This window comes from Uloborus diversus, chromosome 6 (genome assembly GCF_026930045.1).
Source record: "Uloborus diversus isolate 005 chromosome 6, Udiv.v.3.1, whole genome shotgun sequence".
Taxonomy (NCBI): Eukaryota; Metazoa; Arthropoda; class Arachnida; order Araneae; family Uloboridae; genus Uloborus; species Uloborus diversus.
Genome location: NC_072736.1, coordinates 24,952,687 through 24,980,112, shown reverse-complemented (window position 1 = coordinate 24,980,112; position 27,426 = coordinate 24,952,687). Strand labels below are relative to the sequence as shown.

The window sequence follows — 27,426 nt, the reverse complement described above, 5'->3', positions numbered from 1 at the left end:
GACAGTTCAGTTCAAAATGAATAACCGAGAAAGAATTTACTTTATTCCTTTCATTCTCAGCTGAAAGGTTTCGCCAAATTTGTTTAGGGTTATAGTAGTTTTAGTATTGTGCAAGCAAAGTAGCCTTGGCGAGTTTTCGCGTTTTTAGTTAAACCATTTTTTGTTCGTGACGTGGCAAGGATTCAGAATAACAACAAGAAGGACAAACGTTTGAGAAAATATGTTTGGTGCTCTCTGAGCCTGTTTTTAGTCATGGCCAGCTCTATGTGGCATTATCAAGAACAAGATCTTTTGAAGCAGTGTCAGTTGTGGCTCCCAAACGGGACATTTTTAATTGTGTATATGAGGAAGTTTTCTCAGATTAGAATATATAAGAGTGTAAATATGTAAATATATAAGAGTGTAAATATGTAAATATATAAGAGTGTAAATAATGTAAATACATCCCTCGGGGGAGCCTGTAACCCCTAGAGGGCGCGTCCCCAGGTGGCGGATAGGGGAATGCCTTCATTGGTTTTCCAATGGGTGGTAGAAGGGAAATAAAATACCTTCCGCGGACCAACAGGTAGAAGTGCAATCTCTCCAAAGCAATGACAGACACTTTTGTATCTATAATGGTAAAGTTGTGCACATTGCCAAGGCAGTCATCTTACATACAGCAAAGTTAAACTGTCGAAAATCTGGCTAAAGCAGACAAATTAACATTATGAACGTAATTTTCATATTGGTTAAATGGATGGTGACCTAAATGCAATTACCAACTTTAATTTTTACGGAAAATTTTAGCTAGGCTAATGTATTGGCATACAGCGAGCGAGCGAAGCGAGCATGGATCGCGAAGCGATCCACAGGGAACTGCGTAAGCAGTTCCGGGGGTTGGCGAGCGATAGCGAGCAGGGGGCGATAGCCCCCTAGTTGTTAAATAAAATTTATACATTATGAAGCTATGATTTTTTTAATTACTTAATATTTTATAGTTAAAATATAAATTCATATTTTTATTCCACATTCAAAGTATATAAGTGCATAATGTTTATGTACTAAAAAAGATTACTTGGACTCAAGGGATCCTAAAAAATATTTAGAAATAAAGTCATGAAAACTTTGTTTTGAAACGTTGTATGGGGGGAGGGGACTATGCAATTTCCGGGCTCCCTCCAAAAATTATTTCTGTACCCTCCCCTGGAAGCAACCATTCGGTTCCTCATGGTCTGCCACCAAAACAAAAACATACAAACCAAATCGGAAGGAAAATAATTTTTGCGTTTGCTACTACATGATTTTCTTATAGCTCATTATTTCACACGTGTTGTTTTATTTTTTTCCCCTTAAAATAAAGTCTCGTTCTGTAAATTATTGTTATCAGGTAGAATACGGGACTTCAGCCGTCCCGTATGGAAGTTCTCCGGGACGCGGGACAATTTTTCAAAATACGGGACTGTCCCTTGAAATCCGGGACGTCTGGCAACCCTGTATAAGGGTGGAGGATTGCATCAGAATTTAAGTATAAGAAATTTCTAATCACTTTTTGCTGAAAATTTCAATTAAAACTCATTCATTTTTTCAATTTTTCCGAAGTGGAAATAAACCTTTTCAGAAAAAAAAAAAAAACGTTTTTTTTTCGGAAATTTTCCGGTTTTTTTCCGATTGTTTTCATCTTTAGTTGTGCCCAACCTATGGCCCGTAAGTTTTATATTTGTTCTGGCTCGCGAGATAATCTTAATATGAGGTGCGGCCCACGAGAAAAAAAAAAAGGTTGAGCACCACTGAGCTAGATGGATGAAATTTCTGAAATCATGCCTGTAGTAAAAGAATCCAAAATTGTTGAAACTTGAAAAGGACCAGTCAAAAGACGGTTTAATGGGTAACTTACAGCAGACATTTTACATCAATCAAGTTGAAATTCGCCATCCAAGATGGATATATTGGTATAAAATAGACCCTGAACTTATCCAAAAATGTATCATCCATTCAAGTATAGGCGAACACCCTAATTTTTGAAAAAAAAAATCGATTTTGAGAAATTTAGAGAGCTCTAGTGTTCTTTCTAAATCCGAAATTGTTTAGAAAACTAGAAGAAATTTACTAAACTCAGATGTACTGCTTACAACTGAAATTTATTTTCTTTCTTGATTTTCTCGTAACCACACATTTTCAAGTTTTTATTTACGCCAACAGCTCTAGCGAAAAAGGTTTTAACTTCAAAGATTTGAAACTTTGCAAACATGCTAATTGAACAATTTACTGTGATCAAGGCCCACAATAATTTGGAGCTCCCCTGAACGCTATTATTTTAAAAATATGTGTATTTTTTGTTTAGTTGTAATGGCTATGCATAATTCTTTTAAGTAATTTGGGGCCCTAGGCCTGTGCGGTAATCAGTCCCTGACAGATATAAACCTCGAAAAGTTAATCTACACTCAATATGTGGTTTTGAAATAATGATTAATTAAACTTAAGTGGCAAAAAATACTTTTTCCGGGGAAATTTCAAACATTTACCCATAAAACCTATTTTTAGTTATTTCCAAATTGCAGGGTTTTGTCACTCTGGTATCTAACAAAAAAAATAAAGAAAAATCGGCTATTTATAGACATGGAAAGAGAGCTTCTCAGATATTCCAGAAAATCCTACTCCGTTCTACCACTTTCTTATTTCTTTCCATCCAAATTTTATCATTCAGAAATGAGGGGACCGTATACTTCAGCCGAATGTACGGGAGCTGTAAGTTCACTAAAAGAAACTATTTACAGTTACGTTACTACAATAATTTTAGATGAAAGATAATTTAATAAACGCCCAATTTAGCTAGATTACGACAAATTAATCACAAAAATAATAACTACTTACAGAATTTAACAAAATGTTTTCTTTTTTTTTCGAATTTCCTCATCATGTCTACTCTAAAAGTCCTCATAATTCATTGTAAATTTCCTAATCAATCAAGGCTTTTAAAATCGAGGGTAATGGCTGTTTGTTTATGCCATTCCCTTTATTTTAGATAATCTGCCACTGTCCGCTGGAGATCTGTCGGTAGCTACCCTCTCATCTACAGTCTCCATAAATAGCCTAAAACTGCGTTTTTAAAACTTTTATTTCGAAAACTTTTTGGGTGAGGGCCCCTAACCCACCATCTTTCGCGTGGACAAAGATAGCATTAATCTTTGTCTCTAGAATAACAGAAAAGCACTAAAGCCATCCTTTCCATAATAAAGTCCAAAATTGACCCCAGCGAAAAAGATAATGGAAAGGAATCTGCGACCTCTCTTTCTTAAAATATACAACAAAGCCTAAAGTAAGTCTCCCTTTTAGGATGCCAACTGATAAAAATACATGGTAGATCTTTCAGGTGTAGTACAATATACTAACAGTGTTGTGGTTAGTTTACACATCCATGCAATTTTAGTATTTTTCATCCTGTTTGGGGCACCTGCCTAAATACATCTGGAGCTGTACGATTTTCCTCAACTCTCCCCAAACTCTGTCATTAACTCAAAATGGACCCTAGTCACGTTTGGCAACGGTCCCTTCAGCTGTTGGTTGCGCGTATATTGACCAACTACGCAGTGTTGGTAGTGCTAAAATAAAGTCGTTTTATTTAAGTACTAGCGGTACCTGCACGGCTTTGCCCGTAGTAGAAAATTAAAAGATCGTTTGGTTCGCCTGTGTATTTACAAATAATGGAAGATGAATTTCTCTCCATATGCTATGTTAGTTTGCTCGCCCATGTTGTGGTAATTTGCTCGTACACGTTATATTAATTTGCTCGTCCATGTTATTATAATTTGCTTGGTAAAATGTTCTTAAAATTGTAAAGATAATTGGACTTCATACGCCTCATGAACATGCTTTGGGCTTATACAGACTTATGACTGCATGAAAAATGCTGAGAAAAGGGAAAAGTAAAAAGAGAATTTGAGTTTTCACCGTGATTCTCTGATGAGGAACCAAAGCTTACTTTCGACGCGGTTGATTGATCACGTGACGTCATTATTTTAACCGGTGAGCTACCGGTCGCTCATCGAACGCAACCAAAGAGGCTTAAAACCATGAAAATCTTAATATATAAAAATCAATGTCCTGAGATAACATATATATATATATATATATATATATATATATATATATATATATATATATATATCAACGCACAGCCAAAACCACTGTAGCTTCAGACTTGAAATTTGGCAGGCATATCCGCATGATTACGAAAGTAACCACTAAGAAAGGATTTTTCGAAATCTCAATTAGTTCGGGAGAAATTAATTAAAACCCATTAATTCCTGAGAAATTAAAACCTGTCGTTGAAATTCAAATCCCTTATTTTCGAAGGCTTTCCTCCATTCAAATCATTATTCAATACTTTATCTCAACTTTTGGTCGATAGCGAACTATAAATTTGATATTGTTTTTGTTTCTCACGTGATTCTTCGAGGCTTTTCTCAAGTCAAATCATAATGTTTCTGTCTATTGCTTTCATTTTTTCAAAACTAGAAACGAAGTTTTTAAGAACATTATCACAGGCGGACTATCCTTTTGAATTTAGAAGAGTGCAGTTTCCTGTTAAAGTTTGCTTTGCAATAACCATTAATAAGTCACAATGACAGACATTAAAAGTAGCAGGGATCGATTTAAGAGAAGACTTTTTTTCACTCGGCCAATGTTATGTAGCTTGCTCCAAAGTCAGTTCATCAAGCAGCTTAATAATTTTAGCAACAGAAAAAAAAAAAAAAAAAAACTAAACATGTTGTATACAAAGAAGTTCTTGCTTAAACATAGGTATATCAATGAAATGTGGATGGCCTGTGTTTGCAAAGATAATCAATACTTTAAAAGGACAGTTAATAACAGTTACAGATCGGTTAAGGACAAGGGCATATATGTAAGGAGTCCAGGGACCCCGGGATCCTTCCCAAATTAGAAAAAGTTATAGGTAATAAGTAATTATTATAGGGGATTTTCGAAACTAGGTGCACCAAGCACTGTTAACCCCTGCTAATTCCATTACCCGAGCAATGCCGAATACGGGAATGCTAGTACTATTATAAAGAGAGTATACTTCGTATAAATAAATCGTTCATCATTCTTTTACAACGTTTCTTAGTTAAAAACTTCCAAAAGCTGTCATTTTTAGCCTACTTTCCCAGTAAAAGTCAGAAAAAGAAGAAAAAAGCATGAAAGAAGGCTTAATGCATCTTAAAAATATCGTGAAAAACAAAAAAAAGTCAAAAATAAATAAAATAATTAAATAAATATTGAAAAATTAAAAATTGGAAAGTAGGGTATTGAGATGGGGAAAAATGTCTGTCGGTCTGTCTGTCTGTCTGTCGGTCTGTCTGTCTGTCTGTCTGTCGGTCTGTCTGTCGGTCTGTCTGTCTGTCCCCCCCTAATAACTTTTGAATGAATAGTCCGATTCGAACAAACTTTTTTTTGTTCGAAAGATCTCGGCAAGGACACCTCATTCCCATATTTCACTTTTTGATTTGAGCTATTTTTTGTTCAATTTTGAACAGTTCAAAAAAACTTAACATTAGCGCCTACGGGGAAATTCAAAGCAATTCCGAACTGTGAGGCGAATTTGCTTCAAACAAACTTTGTAGGAAAAAGCTTTTGATAAAAAACTTGTATATAAGATATCTTTTTGATTTGAACAATTTTAAGTTCAATTTTGAACAGTTCAAATCCCTTAACATTAGCGCCTACGGGGAAACTGAAAGTCAATGTAGATTCCGTACTTGAAGGCGGATTTACTTCAAACAAACTTTGTTGGAAATAGCTCTTGACGAACTACTCCCGACTCCGACTCCGAGAATTTAGGGGGACGTGACACCGACTCTGACTCCTGTTCCCGACAATTAATCGGACTCCGACTCCCCGACTTCGACTCTGACTTCGTAGCTTTGGCAAACATTTATACACGGAGGACAAATGACTGACTCCGATTCTTGGATATTCGACTCCGACTCTTTTATCCCAAAATGAGATTGACTCCGACTCCGACTCCGCTGCTGTGGTTTTAACTGTGAAATAATTATTGTTGATATGATTTGTTTTTATTTTCACGCTAAAGTTTTAATTTAGGTATTTAGTTTTCGGTGAATAAACTCGAAAAATATGCGCAGACGATTTTTTTTTTTTTTTTTTTGACAATGAAAATTATTTCTTTAAGTTGATAACTTATTGTTTTTTTTTATTTTGGTAAGTGCATTAATTCGTTTAAAAAATTATTTTCGGCAACAGGGGAAAAAGAAACGATTTTTTTTATATGATGTATTTATTTTAATGAACTTATTATTATTTTTTCGTTTTGAAAGCTGTTAAAACAATTTTTTAATGGAAAGAAGTGTATTAGCTGCTTTGTTTAAAAGGTGCTGCTATTTTATTTGTTCGTTTTTTTGAAGAAAAGTAAGTAATATTTTATTCTTAGAAATCAGCTTAAAATATTAAAAAACATATGTTTGAAAAAATTTGCGATTTTAGCTATTTTTGAGAATATTGATCAGGTACTAGAAAGTAGTATGGGTATACGGGAAAGTAGGCTCGTCTAGTTCTAGACGGAACTTCTTGTTAAATAGAAGAGTGCATAAGCCGCATAAAAGCAAGTGTTATGAACCGCTGTAGTACCAGGTTTTCGTCTACTATGGTTCCTCCAAGAAAATTTCACTTACCAACTGCAACAACGGCTGCGCAATGTCTGGGATTATTGATGAGCGTTTTCCTGATCCATTCCGCTTCATTCGGATAATATTTGTCGATTGAACCCATGCTGATCAAACAGTTGCTGATGCGATCCCTTGACGCTCCTCCGCAAAGCCAAAGACAGTTGTCAACAACCACACATGACGCGAAAGCACGGGGACATCGTAGAGGTGGGCGCGATATCCAGCTACAGAAAGCGAAATAACACGTTAAAAGACTGATCTGTACATAAATATGTGATCAAACTCAGGGGTGCCCAGCTTTGGGGGAGCGGGATATTTTAAAAGGTATTTTTCTTTGGGAGGGGGGGGGGGGGCTTCGCGATGTTTAGGGAGATGCGCCCTTGCCCTTCGGGGGGGGGGGCACCCCTGTCAAACTCGCTCACAAACAGTCCTGATTTGACGTAGATACTTGGTTGGTACAATACAAAATCTATCGGAGCTTCACTCGCTTTGAACCCCGGTGCACAGTTGTTGCGAACAATATTTAAAAAAACTGGAAAATCGCCCGCCAAAGGTATGACGGTTGGAAATTTCTTCTACATTCGAACGAAGCCATTGCCTGTTTGATGATATTTTGATAGTTGAAATGGTAATCCTAACTCCAGTGGATTAACCCTAAACTCCAGTCGGTAGTGTTTCATTGTTGACCATTCTTCCGTTTCTTCACTCCCTTGAAATGACACAGTTTTACCAGTAAAACAGTTAAGTTGCCGGATCGATGTTCAGCCTTGTCACAATAAAGCCTTTCCCTGCATTTTAAACATTACCAAAACATATTATCAAATTATCATGCAGTGGCGCAAGTTTCATTGTTGAAACTCGCGGTTTACTCGAGCATTGGCAGAGTATTTCTACTAAAATTAAGCTCTTCAGCTCAGCAACTCCTTTCGTGAGAAAATTCCTTACGTATACGATTAACGAAGTTGAAAAAGGGGGGAAGGGACATCTGTTATCCCAAACCTGATAAGGGTCCAAGATTTCCGAAATGAGGGGCGAAATAAATGTAGGGACGTAGGGGGTAGACATCTGTCACGGACCCAAAATTTCTATGTACGCCCCTGAGCAGAAGCATATGAAAATTGAATATCTGTAAACGCCAATGTATTATGACTTCCGAGGTTTCCTGCTCCTAACCATCAGAAAACCACACGAGTAGTGTTGTAAGAAAACCCGTAATATATAGCAATCGAAAGAGCGTATCGGAACAATTTTTGACGCAAAAATTATTTATCCTCGTGATAGAGAATTTGGATCTTAAATCTTTTTAAGAAAAAGTCAAATGTAAGGACTTTGTGAGAAATTGAATTTACGCGATCTCACGGTCGGAATGTGAGAGGACATCCATCTAAAAGCTTCTGAAACTTTTTCACTTGGCTAAATTTAGCAAGTTTTCTGAAAATGTATGCAGAATTTCGGAAATTTTAAATAACAGGGATACGTAGCCAAATAACACGGCGTGGCATAATATGCCTTCAAAGTAGAAAATCTATCAACATTCTTTGCTGATTCTTAACAAATTCAGGTGATTTTCATCGTGCAATTCCCTCTCCGTCAGCCTCTTGCTGTGACGTAGTTTTCAGGTGATGGGCGAGCGCGGCCTAGTTAAGGGCAGTTCACTTATCGGCCGTCCGACCCGTCCATCTCGTTTTTTGACGTGACGGACCATAGACTAATAATAAGAGTAGACCGAACTTTCTCAGACTTGCTGATGAAAAAATTGGTTCATGGATACATCATGTGACTGGTGGAAGGCTTGGCGAAAACTTTGGCAGCATGGTTGCTAGATGGCAACATTATCTCTGGTTTGGAACTCGACACGAAATTTTAATACGTAATGTGTTTTCATTATAAGTCCCCCCCCCCCCCAGGTGCAGAGATTGAACTGTTTTTCTTTTAGTTTTGCATTATTTTGACATTAGTAATTTGTTTTTGATCACAGTTTTCAGTAACTTTTATTTCTTTTGGAAGTGCTAAGTCAGTGTTGGCGTGAACGGAATGGCGTAAACGTTTTGCGTTAACGCAAATATGTACTAATCGGTATCTTAAATTGAAATTGTAGGTAAAAATCTTACCGTTTGCCGATTCTTTTTCGGCTCTTGCATTTTTAATTGCTAAAAGAGTTATTGAAATTGACTAAAGAAAGTGCACAGTACTATCTAAACGAAAAACTCACTATATTAACAAAATATTTACATCTTAGAATAACAAATTTACAAATCGGACTCCATAAAAGATCATTCTTCCGTGTTCCATCAATTCTATTTATTTTATTTCTCGCGAGCGTTGATCGTCTGCTACGCTCAACGCCCGCTGTTGCTAGGATATCCACCAGTCACATGGTTTGGTTTATGAGCAGCAAAAGGGTTGCCATAGCTCGGTCTACTCTTATTAGTCTATGTGACGGACTGCCGACGAAAGCAGAGTAGCATTCACATACGGTCGCCGTACATCAATCACGTGACTGAATTCACCAGCCAGAGAGAAGAGCACGCTGCTTAGCGGAAACTAATGAAATGCTGTTCTACTTTTGACGACCGTCAGATATCAAGGTTCTTCTGATTGAAACCGGTCCCGTCCAAGATGGCTTGCTGTCATGGCAACCAGCAAAGAAAACTTGTTTCGGGAGGAAAAAACCGTGATGGACGGAACGGACGGTCGATATGTGAACAGGCCTTTAGAGGGGAAAGGTTCAAAAAACCGTGATGGACGGAACGGACGGCCGATATGTGAACAGACTTTAGAGGGGAAAGGTTCAAGTGTTAAGTGCCATAGAAATTCGTTTTATTTAATAATCACTGGACTTTAATACATTATCAACATGCGTAGGGTTTATACAGATTTATGACTGCATGAAAAATGCTGAAAAAAGGGATAAATAAAAAGCGAATGAGTTTTTATACCATGTTTCTGATGAGAAATCAAGAGGCTTAAAATCAGGAGAGAATATTTCGTACCAAATGAATCGTTCATCATTCTTTTACATTTCTGAGTTAAAAACTTTTTTTTTAATGGAAAGAAGAGTTTATAAGTCTCAAAAATGCTTGTGTTAATAGACACTGGAGAATCAAGTTTACGTCTAGTACAATACGTTTAATACCCGCAGTGACGTCAGGTGAATAGGGTCCATTTAAGAAATCACTACTTACATTTTATAAATCCCTTATACTCTCAAATGTTTGTCGTTAAATTTATTCATACAAAGAGATGCGTAAGTCTCCCTATTTTTCAGCTTTCAATGTTGGCTGCAATGCCTTGTGTAAATATTCAAGAAAGAAGGAAGTTCAAACTGAGACTTGTCAGCGAGCTCTCACCTGTCGTTGATAAGGTCGTAAGACACCACACTCGACAGTACCGGGTAAGACACGGTGTCCGAATCCTCGCTGATTCCTATCCCCCCCAAACACCAGATATGATCTTCATACACTACGCAGGCCATGCCCATGCGGGGACTACTCATTGGCCTCATCATGGACCACTTGTCTTTCTCGATGTCGTACGATTCGATGGACGCAACCAACCTGTAAGATTAGAACAAAGGAAATGATTAAAATAACGAACTGGATCCATGGCCGGATTGAGGCACGGGCCCAAGATTCAAAAATTTAGGAGCCCTCGATGTCGTACGATTCGATGGACGCAACCAACCTGTAAGATTAGAACAAAGGAAATGATTAAAATAACGAACTGGATCCATGGCCGGATTAAGGCACGGGCCCAAGGTTCAAAAATTTAGGAGCCACTAAATCTGTAGCAGAAATTTTGAAAAAATCACTTTGATTTCATATTGCACAATATGGCCGGCTGGTGACGTGATGGTTTGGCGCCGGCCTTCTACGCCTGTGTACTCAGGTTCTGATCTGGGGTGGCCAGTCGATGGATTTTCGAGATGCAGAAAATCATCAGCGCCCATGTCGTATGATTATGCGGCATGTAAAAGATCCCTTGGGTATTCGTTTGGCTTAGAATTCCCTAGGCAAAATCAAATTTCTAGTGCAATTTCGCATCGAGAGTCCAGGTGCCTCCATCTGGTGGAAACTGAGCGTCCAAATTATCCGTGTCATTGACATCCGCGCCTTAATTTTGGCACATGAAAGACTGGATGCCGTATCGGGGAATTGCACTAGGTCTGCTAAAGGCTAAATAGCCTTAGAACGCTGCCCCCATTAGAAAAAAAAATTGCATTGTTGCAAGTATTACAAGGGAAAGTAGTTAAGTAAGTAATTTTGTGACTTACTTAACTGGTAAAAAAAAAAAAAAAAAAAAAGATACCACGACAGTATCTTAGAAACAATTTTTATTTTTCGGCTTAATTTCCAGCAACGTTGATGCATCTATTTTATAAGAGCTCCAATTCCAGCTTCATAAAAATCTTTCGGTTGCTGTCTCATCCACAGTAGGACTACGTGATGAACGTCGTCGTATCTGTCCATGACCGCTGTACAATATCATCCACCCGGGGCCTTATCCACCTCAGAGCTCAGACGTAGCCTTAAGCGATTTCGATCTGTTTGGTACCCGTTATTGATTCTTTTCTTTTTCAGCGTCTTCTCGTTTCACCTTCCAGCCATTATCAGCCTCAAGCTACTCATGCTTGAAATGCAATAAGACACTCAGGTAGAAAAAGTCAATCGCGTCGTCCGCCATTTGTGGTCCAGTTTTATGTGCTTCCATTTGTACCCACGTTCACATTCAGCTATTTGTGATCACACTTAAACATTAGCCCGGTTCACATGGACCCTTTCTACCTCCAAAAGAATCCAGCTTTAAACCGCATTCTGGTTATTTCCCGGGTAATTGCGGAATGTTTTTCCCTTCTGCTTTCGACTGAAGCAAATGCTGGGTTTTTACTCAGAATACACTTCGCGAAACGAGTTTGTTTACTAGCTGGGTAGAGCCGCTAAGAATGCTGGGTAAAACCACATGGGTACAGGGTACAGACTCGTTTCGCATGTAAACGGTGAATTTTCCAACTGGTTTTTTTCAGAGCTGAAGCGGGGAAAGGCGAAATACAAAAGTCTGGTGTAAACGCGGTAATTCTGTACTAGGGTGAATGTGGTCGTGATGGCCTGATCGGTAAGGCTTCGGACTCGTAAATGAAGAGTTCCGGGTTCGATGCCAGCTGGTCGAAGATCCTCCGTGCTCGTTAATAGTGACATAATCACACTTCTGGGGTGTTGGACCAGGGATTGCTCGGCTTTTGGTTCAGATCAAGAACAGAACTGTCTTCATTGCCCCATCCAACCGGTGAAACCTCAAATAGTACTAAGTGCAAGGGACTTGGAGTGTGATGTGACTTGTTGTGTGATAATACAATGAAACCCCAATTTTACGCCCCCAAAACCTACGTTTTTCCCGCATTTAACATTTTTCATCGGGTCCCTCCATCAGTTTTGCTGCTATGTATTTCCCGTATTTTACTTTTCCCCCGTATTTTACGTTTTTAAACCAGTCCCTTGAGAAACGTAAAATCAAAAGGGGTTCAAAAGATACTTTTGATATTTACGTCCTACTGCCCTCAGGCAAAACTTGACGACATGTTATATTGTTTAGGAAACGAAAAATTTCCGCAAGTTTGCTTACAAAAGCATGCATTTAGGCCGGCCTCACCTTCCGTTGTGGTCTCTCCCGCCGATTGCAAACAGCCGGTTGTATGCGGCGACGAGGCTGTGATGTGATCTGCAGCAGTGCATGTCGGCTTTCTGTACCCATTCGCTGGAGTGAATGTTCAGGCAGTACACCGTGTTGGTGGAGACCATTTCTCCGCCATTCCTTTGATCAGGGTCGCAGCCACCTGGAAACCACAGATGAAAAGACAACACAATTTACTTATTAGCAAAAAAATATATATATATTAATTTGAATTTTTGGCATCTTGAATTCAAATTATGTTTTTTGCAATCACGAGCGTGTGTGTGTATGAATGCGCGTGTGTGTTTGTGTAGGCGCATGTGTGTGGGTGCGCGTGTGTGTGTATGTATGTATGTGTGTGCGTGTTGTGTATGCAGTGCTCTGTGTGCAGGCATGAGTGTGTGTATGTGTATGTGTGTGTGTATGTAGGCATATGTGTTTGTGTCTGTGTGCAGGCATGAGTGTGTGTATGTGTATGTGTGTGTGTGTGTTTGTGTCTGTGCGCAGGCATGAGTGTGTATGTGTGTGTAGGCGTGTGTGTGTAGGATATGGACGCAACCTGGAGACGGTTTTCGCAAGAGGAATAGCATCGTGAGGCCGGTCGACGCGACGGTGGTGCTGGCAGCGGGTGCTGGTGGGAAAATAAAATGATAGGAATTCAAAACAGTCAAGTGAGAACAATAAGCAATCGTGATTGCTCAAAAACAGTATGTAAAATCAACGATAAAATTAAAAATTTTAAAAAACCCCGACCGAGTGGCAACTGTGTAGAATCAAGAGGGGGAAATTGAAAGCCTTATATTATTTAAATTCAATGTCAAGTATTTTATTTGCTAACTAGCAAAAATACCCGGCGTTGCCTGGGTCAGTAATAATTGTGAGAAACAATCGCTACTTTCTTTCGTTTTCTGTTTTAACTGAAAGAACTCAAAACACACCGCTTTGACGTGATTAAAAATTGAGGATCTTCCTTACTCATAAAAGTAAAATAGCAATAAGTATAAAGAAAGAACGAGTATTCATTTAGAAACGAAAGCACGAATTGAAGCAAATAAAAATTTGAAGAATTTCCAAAATATGAACTAACAAAAACAAAGATTACTAAAAAACCGCGCGCTTTATTTAATTAAATAGTACACACACACACAAAGAAAAAGAAAAAAAAAGCTCTCTTCTATGTTTTCCTGTGCAAACCACAGACTAATAATGAGAGTAAACCGAGCTTTCCCAGGCTTGCTCATGAAGAAAAATTTTTCACACATGTATGGTGTGGGAGCTTGGCGAAAACTTTGGCGGTATGCTTGATAGATGGCGGCTTATTTTTTCTCCCCCCCCCCCGGTGCAGAGATTGAACTGCTTTTCTTTTAGTCATGAATTATTTTAACATTAGTAATTAGTTTTAGATAACAGTTTTGAGTAACTTTTATTTAATTTGGAACTGATCATTTTAAGTGTAATGTTATGTGTTAACTAAAAGTATTCGCCGCAAGCAAGTTGAAACAAATTTCTGTCTATATTATGCTGAAACATACTGCCCATACTACATTTCTTGCAATAGTGAAAGAAATTATGGGATGCTACGTTTCTAATGAATGCTGACGGGATTTAGAATTTCAAAAATTTGCTCTCTACGGAAGTTGTCCGCCGTAACTACTAGATAGTAGCCAAGTTAGAAATTCGCCACAGTAGTAAACTAAACACTGAGTTATTTTCCCACTTTACTTTCTTAAATCAATATGATAGCAATAAATTGTCTTCTCAAAACGAATTTGGTGCTTCAAACTGTCTAATTAACGTCAAAACATTACTAAACGGATGTCATCACAAATTAATAGAAATCAAATTTAACAATCTCGGAAATTTTAGAATTTCAACATGGAATTACGAATTATTCAAAGACAGTATGTGTACATAAAAGATAGAATTAAAATTCAAGCTTGTTTTCAGTTTAAACTAGTATGTTGTGGCCATCACGAAACTTTCTTCTATATTTTTCCTTTTTCTGATCCCTTCCCATGCTTGACGAGGAAGCAATGTTCCTAACAAAAACAAAATTACACATGCAAAAACTTGACGACCATCCCAATGTCTGAATTATTGTAAAAACAAAACAAAGAGCGAAAATTGAAAGTTACTTTAAAAGCCTTACTTGAATTAATTACAAATATTTTATTTATTAACAAACATAAGTGGCAACAGTTAAAAATTTTAAATCATCTATATATATAATTCTCTTACGTGCCGGCAAATGAAGGGGTGAATTTCTAAACCTCTGTTGGCAACACTTCGCCGATAAATCATGTAAACAAACTTCTACGTTGTTTTGAAATCTTGAATCACAGAATACTCAACGAACTTTTTTTTTTTGAGATGAGTTTGAGTCGGGCTGTGGCCCATTTCAACCTTAATCAGCAAAGAAAAGCTCAAAGAAGGCAGGAAACCGTTCTTGAATCCAATTTAAGACGAGCCATTTCCAGAGTTGTATTCTCTGATTCGCTGCCGATAATTTTTAGCGGCTGGGGAATTTTCAGTCAGCAGTTCCTTCAACAGATCAGGTGCGTCACACAATGCCGGTAACCGCACCTTTCCGTCATGGCAACATTTAGTATATTTATTTGCAGTATTACGCTCTTTCTGCCAATAAAGAGCACCACAAAATTCGCATTCTTCACACATTGCTCCACAATCATGTTCATCGGCAATGTTGTTTTGAACGCGTAGGCGCTTTGAGCGTCGTCTATTCTCTGCTTCAGTACGACAGTTCAGTTCAAAATGAATAACCGAGAAAGAATTTACTTTATTCCTTTTATTCTCAGCTGAAAGGTTTCGCCAAATTTGTTTAGGGTTATAGTAGTTTTAGTATTGTGCAAGCAAAGTAGCCTTGGCGAGTTTTCGCGTTTTTAGTTAAACCATTTTTTGTTCGTGACGTGGCAAGGATTCAGAATAACAACAAGAAGGACAAACGTTTGAGAAAATATGTTTGGTGCTCTCTGAGCCTGTTTTTAGTCATGGCCAGCTCTATGTGGCATTATCAAGAACAAGATCTTTTGAAGCAGTGTCAGTTGTGGCTCCCAAACGGGACATTTTTAATTGTGTATATGAGGAAGTTTTCTCAGATTAGAATATATAAGAGTGTAAATATGTAAATATATAAGAGTGTAAATAATGTAAATACATCCCTCGGGGGAGCCTGTAACCCCTAGAGGGCGCGTCCCCAGGTGGCGGATAGGGGAATGCCTTCATTGGTTTTCCAATGGGTGGTAGAAGGGAAATAAAATACCTTCCGCGGACCAACAGGTAGAAGTGCAATCTCTCCAAAGCAATGACAGACACTTTTGTATCTATAATGGTAAAGTTGTGCACATTGCCAAGGCAGTCATCTTACATACAGCAAAGTTAAACTGTCGAAAATCTGGCTAAAGCAGACAAATTAACATTATGAACGTAATTTTCATATTGGTTAAATGGATGGTGACCTAAATGCAATTACCAACTTTAATTTTTACGGAAAATTTTAGCTAGGCTAATGTATTGGCATACAGCGAGCGAGCGAAGCGAGCATGGATCGCGAAGCGATCCACAGGGAACTGCGTAAGCAGTTCCGGGGGTTGGCGAGCGATAGCGAGCAGGGGGCGATAGCCCCCTAGTTGAGATAATATTTCCGAAGGAGGCCGTGGTAGCCTGATCGGTAGGGCATTGGACTCGGGGCCGGAGGGGCTCGGGTTCGATCCCCGCTGGTCGAAGACCCACCGTCGTCATTAAAGGGGACTGGGCGACGTTAAATATGCTCGTGGTCTCAATGTCCTCCAAGTGAAACGATACCTCTGGGGGTGCTAGTACCAGGTAGCTATTAGCTCTTGGACTAGTTCTAAATTCTCATTAACTGTTCGATCCGGTGATGGTGCTGCCATCTATCGGTATATAAAATAATGGAGGCAAGGCACTAGTATGCAGTCCTCGACATAAATACAGTTGTAGTCAGTTGTGACTCTTGAATAGAAATAGAAATAGAAATATTTCCGATCATTTCCATACAATTAAAATCACGAGAAATACGCAGACGACAATCTATTACGATTTATCTTTCTTATTGTTGCATTAATAAAACTATTTTTATTCGCAAAAAAAAAAAAAAAAAAAAAAAAAAAATCAACACCTCTTGGAGCGATTGGAGTCAAAATTGAACCAAAGCCTGTTTACGTATGGATTCACATATATTCCAAATTTCAACCAGAACGTAGCATTACTTCTTGAGATAGGGCACTCACAATGGAAAAAAAGAACCGGCGATTGCGCTACCCCGTTTTTAGCTGTTGACACCAAAATAAAATCAGCTCTTATACCCACTAAGGGCTACTTGTCAAAAAATTTTTGTTTGATTCCGTTCGTTATTTCTTGAGATACAGCAGTCACAATTGACGACAAAAAACGTTCTATAGCTCAACCCCCCTTTGAGTTATTCACACCAAAATTGAATCAGCACCTGCTCCTGTTAATGGCAACATATGGACCAAATTTTGTTTGATTCCGCCAGTTACTTCCTGAGGAATAGCAAGCACGCGTAACTCAAAAAACGTCCCATTGCTCCACCCCCCTTGGAGGAATTCGCGCCAAAAACTAATGGGCACAAGTTCACATAGGGGCACATATGTGTACCAAATTTCGTTCGATTTCATGCGGTAGTTTTTGCTGTAGAGCGGCCACAAAAAACTGGTCACACACAGACGTGACACACATACATACACACACACATACATACATACACACATACATACATACACACACACACACAGACAGACAGACATTTTCCAAAAATAGTCGAAATGAACTCAGCACACCTCAAAACGTTCGAATCCGTCAAAATTCGAAATTCGAAAATTTGCACGAATCCAATACTTTCTTCTATATATTAGATATAGAAGAAAGTAAAAAGGGGATCTTTCAAATTGGCGGGAGAAAATTGTCGCCAACATTAAGACTTACTTGCTAACACTTTAAAAACCTTTTCAAAATGCATTTCACTTCTCTGAGGATAAAAAACTACCAGAAGCTATCAGCAAAATAGTGTATAAAATGTATTTCTAGGTGTTTCACTGAGGTAACTTAATATTTAATAGAAATGTAAATTTCATAGCAAAACACGGATCGAAAAAGAAAAATTGCAAGAAATTAAATAAAATGTAAAATTAATAATACTGCATAGTTGTAAAATGTTACAGCTAATCCTTTTACATATTTTTCTTTGCAAGGAAAGGTATACCAATAGTGACCCTGCTTAGGGACCGGAAAATGGTAGACAACCTTATTTTAGCGGGTTTGTTTTACAGCTTTTACTCTTGACAACAATTTCCAGAAATTCGGTGAGGAGAAACTATCTCCCTCTTTGGGAACCTTTTAGCCCCTGACAAACCTAATTAGGGACCCAAGAAAGGTAGGCAATCTTACTTAAGCGTTTTATTACCATCTTTTACTCTTCATTTATAATAATGGTTTTCGGAAACTCGATGAGCCTAAATTACTCATTTTTAGGCACTTTTCAACCCCTGTTACTTTGAAGTTCAAGTGAAAGAGGTAGAAATTCTTACTTTTGCGTTTTATTTACAACTTTTACTCTTCATCTATGGCAGCAATTTTTGGAAACTCTATGTGGTTAGGTCAAGCCTAGTGGGATCTTAGACTACACTGGTGTGCAAAAATTTAGGACGAAGTCGAAAAATTAGCATATCAGCTGAACGAAGAGGCAGAGCGGACAGAAAGACCATTCAGGAGATTAAGTAAGGTGATGTACGGTAGCACATGCGCAGATATGCAGGCAGACGTAATGGGGGAGTGTCTGAGTAGTATAAAGCATGTTTTAGGTGTAAGATCAGTATTTCTGGCAAAGAGATTGCACGCCGTATAGCAGTTAAAATCACACCGAGTTTCTGTATCAGCGAGAAATGGCGAATAATCAATCTGTTAGACGACATCTGGATGCTTTTACCCGAGGTCGAATCATCGGGAAGTTGGAGGAAGGCCGCAGTGTGACAAGTGTGGCTGCAGAGTTCGGAATTGTTCACAGCATCGTTTCACGACTTTGGACACAATTTCAAACTACAGGAACAGCTATCCGGGGGTTCAGTAGTGGTCGTCCACGAGGAACCACACCCGCAGATGACTGGTATATTGTCTTACCGGCCAGAAGAAACAGGTGGCAAACAGCGAGAGAAATCGCTAGACACACGACACAGGCGACTGGACGGCCGATATCGCGTTTTACCGTGGCCAGAAGAAACAGGTGGCAAACAGCGAGAGAAATCGCTAGACACACGACACAGGCGACTGGACGGCCGATATCGCGTTTTACCGTGGCCAGAAGACTGCACGGTGGCGGTCTGTTTGCACGACGCCCTATACGGTGTGTACCTCTAACGCCTGCCCATCGGAGAAGGCGTTCTCTGTGGTGCCGGGAACACCGGAATCGGAGAGACAATGAATGGGGACGAGTACTCTTTACAGATGAGAGCAGATTCAGTCTGAGTAGCGATTCTCATCGCATACTCATCTGGAGAGAGCGGGGAAGCCGCAATCATCCCTCGAACATCATTGAAAGGGACAGGTATGGAGGTCGCGGTGTTTTCGTTTGGGGAGGCATCATGCTTGGTAGTCGTACAGACCTTCACATCTTCGACACAGGTTCAGTCAACGGGACCCGTTATTGTAACGAGATTCTTCCTCCATATGTGCGTCTTTTTAGAGGCGCTATGTGTCCGCAGTTCCTTTTCATGGACGACAATGCACCATGTCATCGCACAGTAGCTGCCGAACAACTCTTAGAGAGTGAGGATATTGAACGCATGGATTGGCCGGAACGATCTCCGGATCTCAATCCCATCGAGCATGTGTGGGATTTTCTCGGCAGACGCTTGGCAGCTCGTACCTTACCACCAGTAACGATTCGGGAGCTTCGATTGGCGCTGCAAGACGAATGGGCAGCAATGCCTCAACAACTCATTGACACCCTCATTCTCAGCATGGGCAGACGCTGTGAAACCTGCCTGGCAGTCGGGGGAGATCATATCCCCTACTAAAGACCGGATGTTTCTTGCTGGACACCCGTCACAGGGATGTTTCGGCCTTCAGTCGCATTGCGCTCCATGGTACTTTTTCAATAAAGCTTCATTTTATCCCTCTGATTTCTCTTTTAGTAAGTGTTGCTTACATTACACATGTCCTTACGTATTGGGGATCTTACGGTATTAAATGTGTTGATTTGGAAAGCTTTTGTACAAAGTTATATTGAAAAAACCGTCTCGTCCTTAATTTTTGCACACCAGTGTATTAGGATGACGCAGTTACTGTCTGACCACGGATTGTATGGAAAGACAAACATCCGTTTTACAGCCGGAAATGGACGAATCTATTATTTTTTAGCGATATCAGCTTTTGCAGAAGCAGAGTTTCATTCAAATAAGCGGAATACCGGCGTCAAATTTTTAATTTCCCCCCTCATTCAGATTGATTCGTCTTATCTGGACGTTTGAAAATTCCATACAATCCGTGGTCGGACAGTAGTGGCCAACCACACTTACCTGCTACATAAATATGATCGTGGTAATACACTGCAGTGTGGTAGTTTCTCGGTTCAGGCAAAGCTCCAAAATACTCCCATGTGTCTTTCAGGATGTGATAACGCAGAATGAGCTTTCCTTTGAAAAAAGAAAAGATAATAATAAATTTGTTTTCTCAAGATATTTTTTTTTCTCTTGAGCCAAAATTTAATCTTGGATCGAATGCATAGCTAAAGTTGAATATTCGGTGAAACCCAGCATTTAACGCTTTTTCATCGGGTCCCATCATTTGTTTTGCTGCTATATATTTCCCGTATTTTACGTTTTCCTCATTTTTTTACGTTAACTCAGTCCCATGAGAAACGCAAAATCGGGGTTTCACTCGACTACGCGGCCAGTAATTTTTCGCACAATGGAGGTCTCTGGCTCGATAGTCGGTCGGTCGGTCGGGGGAAGGGGGGGGTGCCCTTGCTCTTAGTAGGGGGGAGGGCAACCCTGATTATAGAGAAATACTGGAAATGCATGTACATGTATCCTAAATGGACTATGTTCTTTACTTTGCCTACTGAGCAGAGCTATACAAGTTATTGAGATAGAGGTGCTGAATTTTGAATTGGCTGCTAGTGCAATGTCTAATGAAAATCAGTAGGACCTAAAATCTTGCATTTCTTTCTTTCTTTCTTTCTTTTTACTTCCTTTTACAAAAAAGGAAGCATTGTATTCGCGAAAAAATTTTCACTCAAAAATCGGCCTTAATTTCCATTTTTCTCACCCCCGAATGAATGTTGAGATTTTTTTTCGACATGATCACAAGTGGATATATGCCTAGAAACGTACAGACACCCGAAATATCCATTTTGACGACCCCCGAGTTAATTACAACGAATTTTCTCGTGACGTCCGTATGTACGTATGTATGTGCGTATGTGTGTATGTGTGTATGTATCTCGCATAACTCAAAAACGGTATGTCCTAGAAAGTTGACATTTGGTACGTAGACTCCTAGTGGGGTCTAGTTGTGAACCTTCCCTTTTGGTTGCATTCGGATGTTTCTAAGGGTTTTTTTTCCCCTTTTTTGGGGGAAATCATTGTTAATTTCGATGTAAACTCAAGTGGTGTTATAATTTGTCGGGCACTTGGCGATGTATCGCCAGTCCTTTGGTCGCCTACTTGGCGACAAATTTGGCTATTTTTCTTTTAACTTTTAAATTTGGTTTCAATTTGACCAGTGTTAGTGATAATTAGAAAGTAAACAATTGAATCACATTAAAATTGCAAATAATGGGGAAATGACATTAAATTGGAGTAAAAGGAAGTCATGTGATGCACACATCAGCTCGTTTAAGAAAAACGAGCTGATGGCATCACATGACTTCCTTTTACTCCAATTTAATGTAATTTTCTCATTATTGGCAGTTTTAATATGATTCAATAGTTTACTCTATAAATATCACCAACAGTGGCCAAATTGAAATTAAATTCTTTAAAAAAATCAAAAAAAAAAAATCGCCAAATTTGTTGCCAAGTTGGTGACAAAACTTGGCGACCAAAAGACTGGCGATATATTGCCAAGTGTCCGCCAAATTCTAACACCACTTGAGTTTGCATCAAAATTAACAATGATTTCCCCCCAAAAAGGGGCAAAAGACCCCCTTTGGAACATACGAATGACCAAAAAGAAAGGTGCACAACTAGACCCCGCTAGGAGTCTACGTACCAAATTTCAACTTTCTAGGACATTTCGTTCTTGAGTTATGCGACATACATACACACATACACACATACATACATACGTCACGAGAAAACTCGTTGTAGTTAATTCGGGGGACGTCAAAATGGATATTTCGGGTGTCTGTACGTTCCTAGGCACATATCCACGTGTGGTCGGGTCGAAAAAAAAACTCAACATTCGTTGAGGGGTGAGCAAAATGGAAATTAAATGGAAATTATTTTTGGGTGAAATTTTTTTCGCGAATACAATACTTCCTTTTTTGTAAAAGGAAGTAAAAAGTTGTACTTAATATTCAACCATAAAATATTACAAAACAGTTATCGGTACCTGCAGAAAAGAGTAGTTTAAATATGTTTCGGAATTGTGTATTCTCATGCAAGGAACGTGTTATCATCCAGTTGTTTCAGTGAAACGCTCTTCAGGTGCCGGTTCTCAGCCGCACATATTGCGTACAATGGATGGCTTCTTGAAATACGCAGGTCAGAAGGCAGAAACTTCAGGCTCATATTTTTCAGCTGGAGGATTTTATGTAACGCAGCAATATTCATGAAAATCTTCATCATAATGCTCCTCAAACTTTGAAGAAACTGTGAAGGTATTTCAGGTTTCCGAGTACTGATTGTGAATATGTTCAGTACATAGAGAGGTAATATTTGAAGGGGGTTAAAAATGGCGTTCGTAATAATGGGGTGTTCATATTATAGGGTGTTCAGAGTATAGAGAGGTGAGCCTATTTCAATTCCATGGAGTTTCTTCGGGACCATCAAAATGTGTTCAGAATATCCGGGTGTTCGCATTAGGGAGTGTTCAGATAGAGAGAGCCACTGTATATGAGTCTTGCAAAAAAGAAAAAAAAATGACGCGATGGAAATTTTTTGCTATATTTTCCGGTTTCAGTAATTAAAAATCTATATGAAACTAAAAAAATCCCACGTAGTTTTTTGATTGCAGACCAGTGTTATCTACCCTTCTCCTCCCCAAAAATAGGTAAATATCGTCAAGGTCATTGCTCAACTTATCAGGGTCACACTATAGCATTCTAAATTTTCACATTTTCGTTTGTTTGGATTCTGAATGGTAAAAATCTTTTTTACTTCGAGATATTGTTGAAAAGAGAATTCTTTACCCAAATGTAGAACAATCATTATCTGTCTTCCATAAAACTTAACCAACTGTATTATTGAGATACGTTTCATGAACTTACCGTTACTCAAATTCACTGGATCTTTTGGTTGTAAACCGCCCATAATTAATATAACAGGTACGGAGTCATCTTGCAGAGTGGTAACTGTGACCAAATTTTCAGCAAAAGCAGGAAGGTTTTCCACCTTGCGTAAGCCTATGATCTTTCTAAGATTAAAATAAATACATAAATAAAATGTATATCACACAGGGGAACAATTTTTAGCAAAAGTTCTGCTAAGATATATTTTTAAACTGTTTTAGAGTCAAGAGGCATGCTGACTTTATAAAATTGCAGTTTCTTTTCTTCTTCCACGTCAGGTTTCCTCTCTTCACCTTATGTGAATGTGAAAACTCTACGGTATAGAGTTTTCACATTCACGGTACGGTTTCTTCATTTTTTTTTTCAATATAGAAACAAAAACTAGAAATTATTAAAAAAAAGCAGAAATGTCAAAATTTTCAGAACATAATTATTTGTTTTTATTTAGTACATCTGTTTACGAAACATCATTTAGCACAAGCAGTAACTTTTAGTTTATGTATTCATTGTTTAGATATTAGTAAATCAATTGTTTTACAAAAGCAAGCCATACTTGTTTAATGAAATTAATACCAAGTACCAAGTGCTTGTGACATCTCGAAATACTTTGGAGTAAATAATGCAATTCTAATTCAATAAGTGTTTCTTCGGGGAAAGTTATTGTGTACATAATTATAGTGAGTTAAGTCAAAACCAGTCTTAGTAAAATTTTGTCCCCTTTTTTTAATTTTTTTTTGCTGCCACTAAAAGTCTTACGGCTTTTAGTTGTCACTAGGGGGCTATCGCCCCCTGCTCGCTATCGCTCGCCAACCCCCGGAACTGCTTACGCAGTTCCCTGTGGATCGCTTCGCGATCCATGCTCGCTTCGCTCGCTCGCTGTATGCCAATACATTAGCCTAGCTAAAATTTTCCGTAAAAATTAAAGTTGGTAATTGCATTTAGGTCACCATCCATTTAACCAATATGAAAATTACGTTCATAATGTTAATTTGTCTGCTTTAGCCAGATTTTCGACAGTTTAACTTTGCTGTATGTAAGATGACTGCCTTGGCAATGTGCACAACTTTACCATTATAGATACAAAAGTGTCTGTCATTGCTTTGGAGAGATTGCACTTCTACCTGTTGGTCCGCGGAAGGTATTTTATTTCCCTTCTACCACCCATTGGAAAACCAATGAAGGCATTCCCCTATCCGCCACCTGGGGACGCGCCCTCTAGGGGTTACAGGCTCCCCCGAGGGATGTATTTACATTATTTACACTCTTATATATTTACATATTTACACTCTTATATATTCTAATCTGAGAAAACTTCCTCATATACACAATTAAAAATGTCCCGTTTGGGAGCCACAACTGACACTGCTTCAAAAGATCTTGTTCTTGATAATGCCACATAGAGCTGGCCATGACTAAAAACAGGCTCAGAGAGCACCAAACATATTTTCTCAAACGTTTGTCCTTCTTGTTGTTATTCTGAATCCTTGCCACGTCACGAACAAAAAATGGTTTAACTAAAAACGCGAAAACTCGCCAAGGCTACTTTGCTTGCACAATACTAAAACTACTATAACCCTAAACAAATTTGGCGAAACCTTTCAGCTGAGAATAAAAGGAATAAAGTAAATTCTTTCTCGGTTATTCATTTTGAACTGAACTGTCGTACTGAAGCAGAGAATAGACGACGCTCAAAGCGCCTACGCGTTCAAAACAACATTGCCGATGAACATGATTGTGGAGCAATGTGTGAAGAATGCGAATTTTGTGGTGCTCTTTATTGGCAGAAAGAGCGTAATACTGCAAATAAATATACTAAATGTTGCCATGACGGAAAGGTGCGGTTACCGGCATTGTGTGACGCACCTGATCTGTTGAAGGAACTGCTGACTGAAAATTCCCCAGCCGCTAAAAATTATCGGCAGCGAATCAGAGAATACAACTCTGGAAATGGCTCGTCTTAAATTGGATTCAAGAACGGTTTCCTGCCTTCTTTGAGCTTTTCTTTGCTGATTAAGGTTGAAATGGGCCACAGCCCGACTCAAACTCATCTCAAAAAAAAAAAAAAGTTCGTTGAGTATTCTGTGATTCAAGATTTCAAAACAACGTAGAAGTTTGTTTACATGATTTATCGGCGAAGTGTTGCCAACAGAGGTTTAGAAATTCACCCCTTCATTTGCCGGCACGTAAGAGAATTATATATATAGATTTTTATTTCCCCCCCCCCCCACCTCACTTTTCAGTCCCAATCGCTGCCTCTCCTTACAAGTACAGGTATCCATCGAAACCGTGTTATAAAAGACTTTTTTTTTATAAATGTTTTTTTTTACTCATTTTTTAACCTAATTAATAACGTACATATCATAAATCATGTCAATATGTACTGTGTTATATCGAAACCGTGTTATACGAGACCTTGACATAATGTAAATCAAGGAATGTGTACCGTGTTATATCGAAACCAATTCATAAGGCATTGGTTTCCTAGAAGCGAACACGCTTAGCGTCGGCGTCGCTCCTCGCCGAGGCGAAATCTTGATTCTTCTGCTCATGCGCGCCCGAGCCAATTCGGCGTCCTGAGTGGTCACGCCGGAATCCACTTGACTTTGATTTCAGCGTTACGTCGATGAGCGACGTCGAAGATCGGCGATTCGCTCCTAGGAAACCACGGCTTAAGGTGCAAATTTTATAATGGATGAAATTTCGGTTCAATAGAACATATAAACGAAAACTGGCAACCAGGACATACAAAGACCCACTGATTTAAAAATAAGAGTTGTTATACACGATTAAACTTAATCATTTTACATACCTTAAATTAAAACTGTTATGCACAACAAGAAGAAACTTAATCCACTTTTCTTTCAGTACTAAGAACAAAACGCATTCTATAAGAAAAAATATCTGCGCTTTTCTGTAGCCATTAAGTTTATCTGAACAACAACAACAAAACAAAATTTAAAATAAAATAAATAGAATGATTCTATTTATTTTATTTCATATTTTGTTTTGACTACATTTTTCATTTATCGTTCGCCAAATTTAATTTATGTTTAATCCTAATGTTGTTTTCTTACAATGCATTGGAAACAAAATAATATTCACCTTTTTACTTTCAGAACACTGATGAGAAAAATCAAGTATGTATTTAAAAGTTAAAAGTTAGTGTTACACGGGAAAACCAAACTTTTGAGCCCAAGACAGACAATGTTTCGTAAAAGTTTCATACAAACAGAGTTAAAGCTTATTACAGTTGTTATCATAAATTTTTTAACAGTGTATTGATAAAAAATTGAATTCCTTCTTTTAAAATTCCTGTTACATCAAAACCATGTATTGTCTGACCACGGATTGTATGGAAATGTAAACATCCGGTTTAAAGGCGGAAATGGACGTATCTATTAGTTTTTAGGGATGTCAGCTTTTTCAGATGTATGTTAGCCTCTAAATTAAGCAGATTTTCATTCAAATGAGCGGAACACGCGCATCAGATTTTTATTTTTCTCCCTCATTCGGATAGGCTCTTCTTAACTGGACGTTTGCCAATTCCATACAATCCGTGGTTGGACAGTAGTTATGAAGCAAAGTTGTGTACCGTGTAACATCGAAACCGTGTTATAATAATCGCAAATTTGGTACCGTGTAATATCGAAACCGTGTTGTAGAAGCACCGGGTTATACGAGGGACACCTGTATCTCGCTCGCAGGACTCACTTGGCTCTCTTGTAAATGTTGCACATGTGTCCACACATCGACAAGTTGGGGTCCACGTGCGGTGGCAGTGCGACGTGGCGGCGCACTTTCATCCTGCCGGCAGTTGAGCTGGCTGACACTGTGTACCCCTTGGGTTGGGTGCCCAGCTTGATGTGCATGTCCGAAGACGACTGCTGCGGGTTGGGGATGGGAGGCCACTCCTGAAACGGGAAGGAGATCGAACGATTTTCTCAAATTGTCAGAAATCTTATATCTACTACAAAGTCGATCGTCAAGGGCGCCCATATGCAAAGTTGCAGGGGGGGGGGGGGAGGGAGCTCGAATATTTTCCCCGTGGTTTAGCTGGATATTTCCCCCGTAGAAACCGATTCAGGATAGATTAGAGTCATTAAAATTTGACATTTTTAATAACTTATTCATTAATGGCTGGAGAAGAAATGTTTTTACATTTTTGCAAAGAAAAAAGTACTAAAAGCAGGGAAGTTCTAGTTTCAAGGGGGGAGGGGGCTCGAGTCCCCCCCCCCCCGCCCTGTCAAGGTATGACGGGTGAAAATTGCTTCTACATTTGAACGAAGCCATTTCATGTTCGGTGATATTTTGATAGTTGAAATGGTAATCCTTTCAGTGGATTAACCCTAAACTCCAGTAGGTAACGGTTATTGTTGACCATTTTTTTGTGTCTTCATTCCCCTAAAATGAGTCTTACCAGTGAAACAGTTAAGTGACCGGATCGAGTTCAGCCTTGTCACAGTAAAGCTTTTCCCCGCATGTTAAATATTTCCAAAACATATTATCAAATTATCATGCCGTGGCTCGAGTTTCATTGTTGAAACATACGGGTTACTCGATCATTCGCTATTATATATATGAAGAGTAGCT

At 38.8% G+C, this 27,426-nt stretch overlaps 1 protein-coding gene across 1 annotated transcript in view; it reads right to left on the bottom strand.

Annotated features, from left to right (window-relative positions):
- Nucleotides 1-27,426, bottom strand: part of LOC129224192 (beta-scruin-like) — a 71,268-nt gene that overhangs the window by 3,362 nt on the left and 40,480 nt on the right. Inside the window, exons 11-16 of the mRNA XM_054858610.1 lie at nucleotides 26,548-26,747; nucleotides 22,816-22,961; nucleotides 19,901-20,017; nucleotides 12,309-12,492; nucleotides 10,013-10,219; nucleotides 6,669-6,886 (exon numbers count right to left, since the gene is read on the bottom strand). Of these exons, the coding sequence (XP_054714585.1) occupies nucleotides 6,669-6,886; nucleotides 10,013-10,219; nucleotides 12,309-12,492; nucleotides 19,901-20,017; nucleotides 22,816-22,961; nucleotides 26,548-26,747 (1,072 nt within the window). The remainder of the gene's footprint in view (nucleotides 1-6,668; nucleotides 6,887-10,012; nucleotides 10,220-12,308; nucleotides 12,493-19,900; nucleotides 20,018-22,815; nucleotides 22,962-26,547; nucleotides 26,748-27,426) is intronic.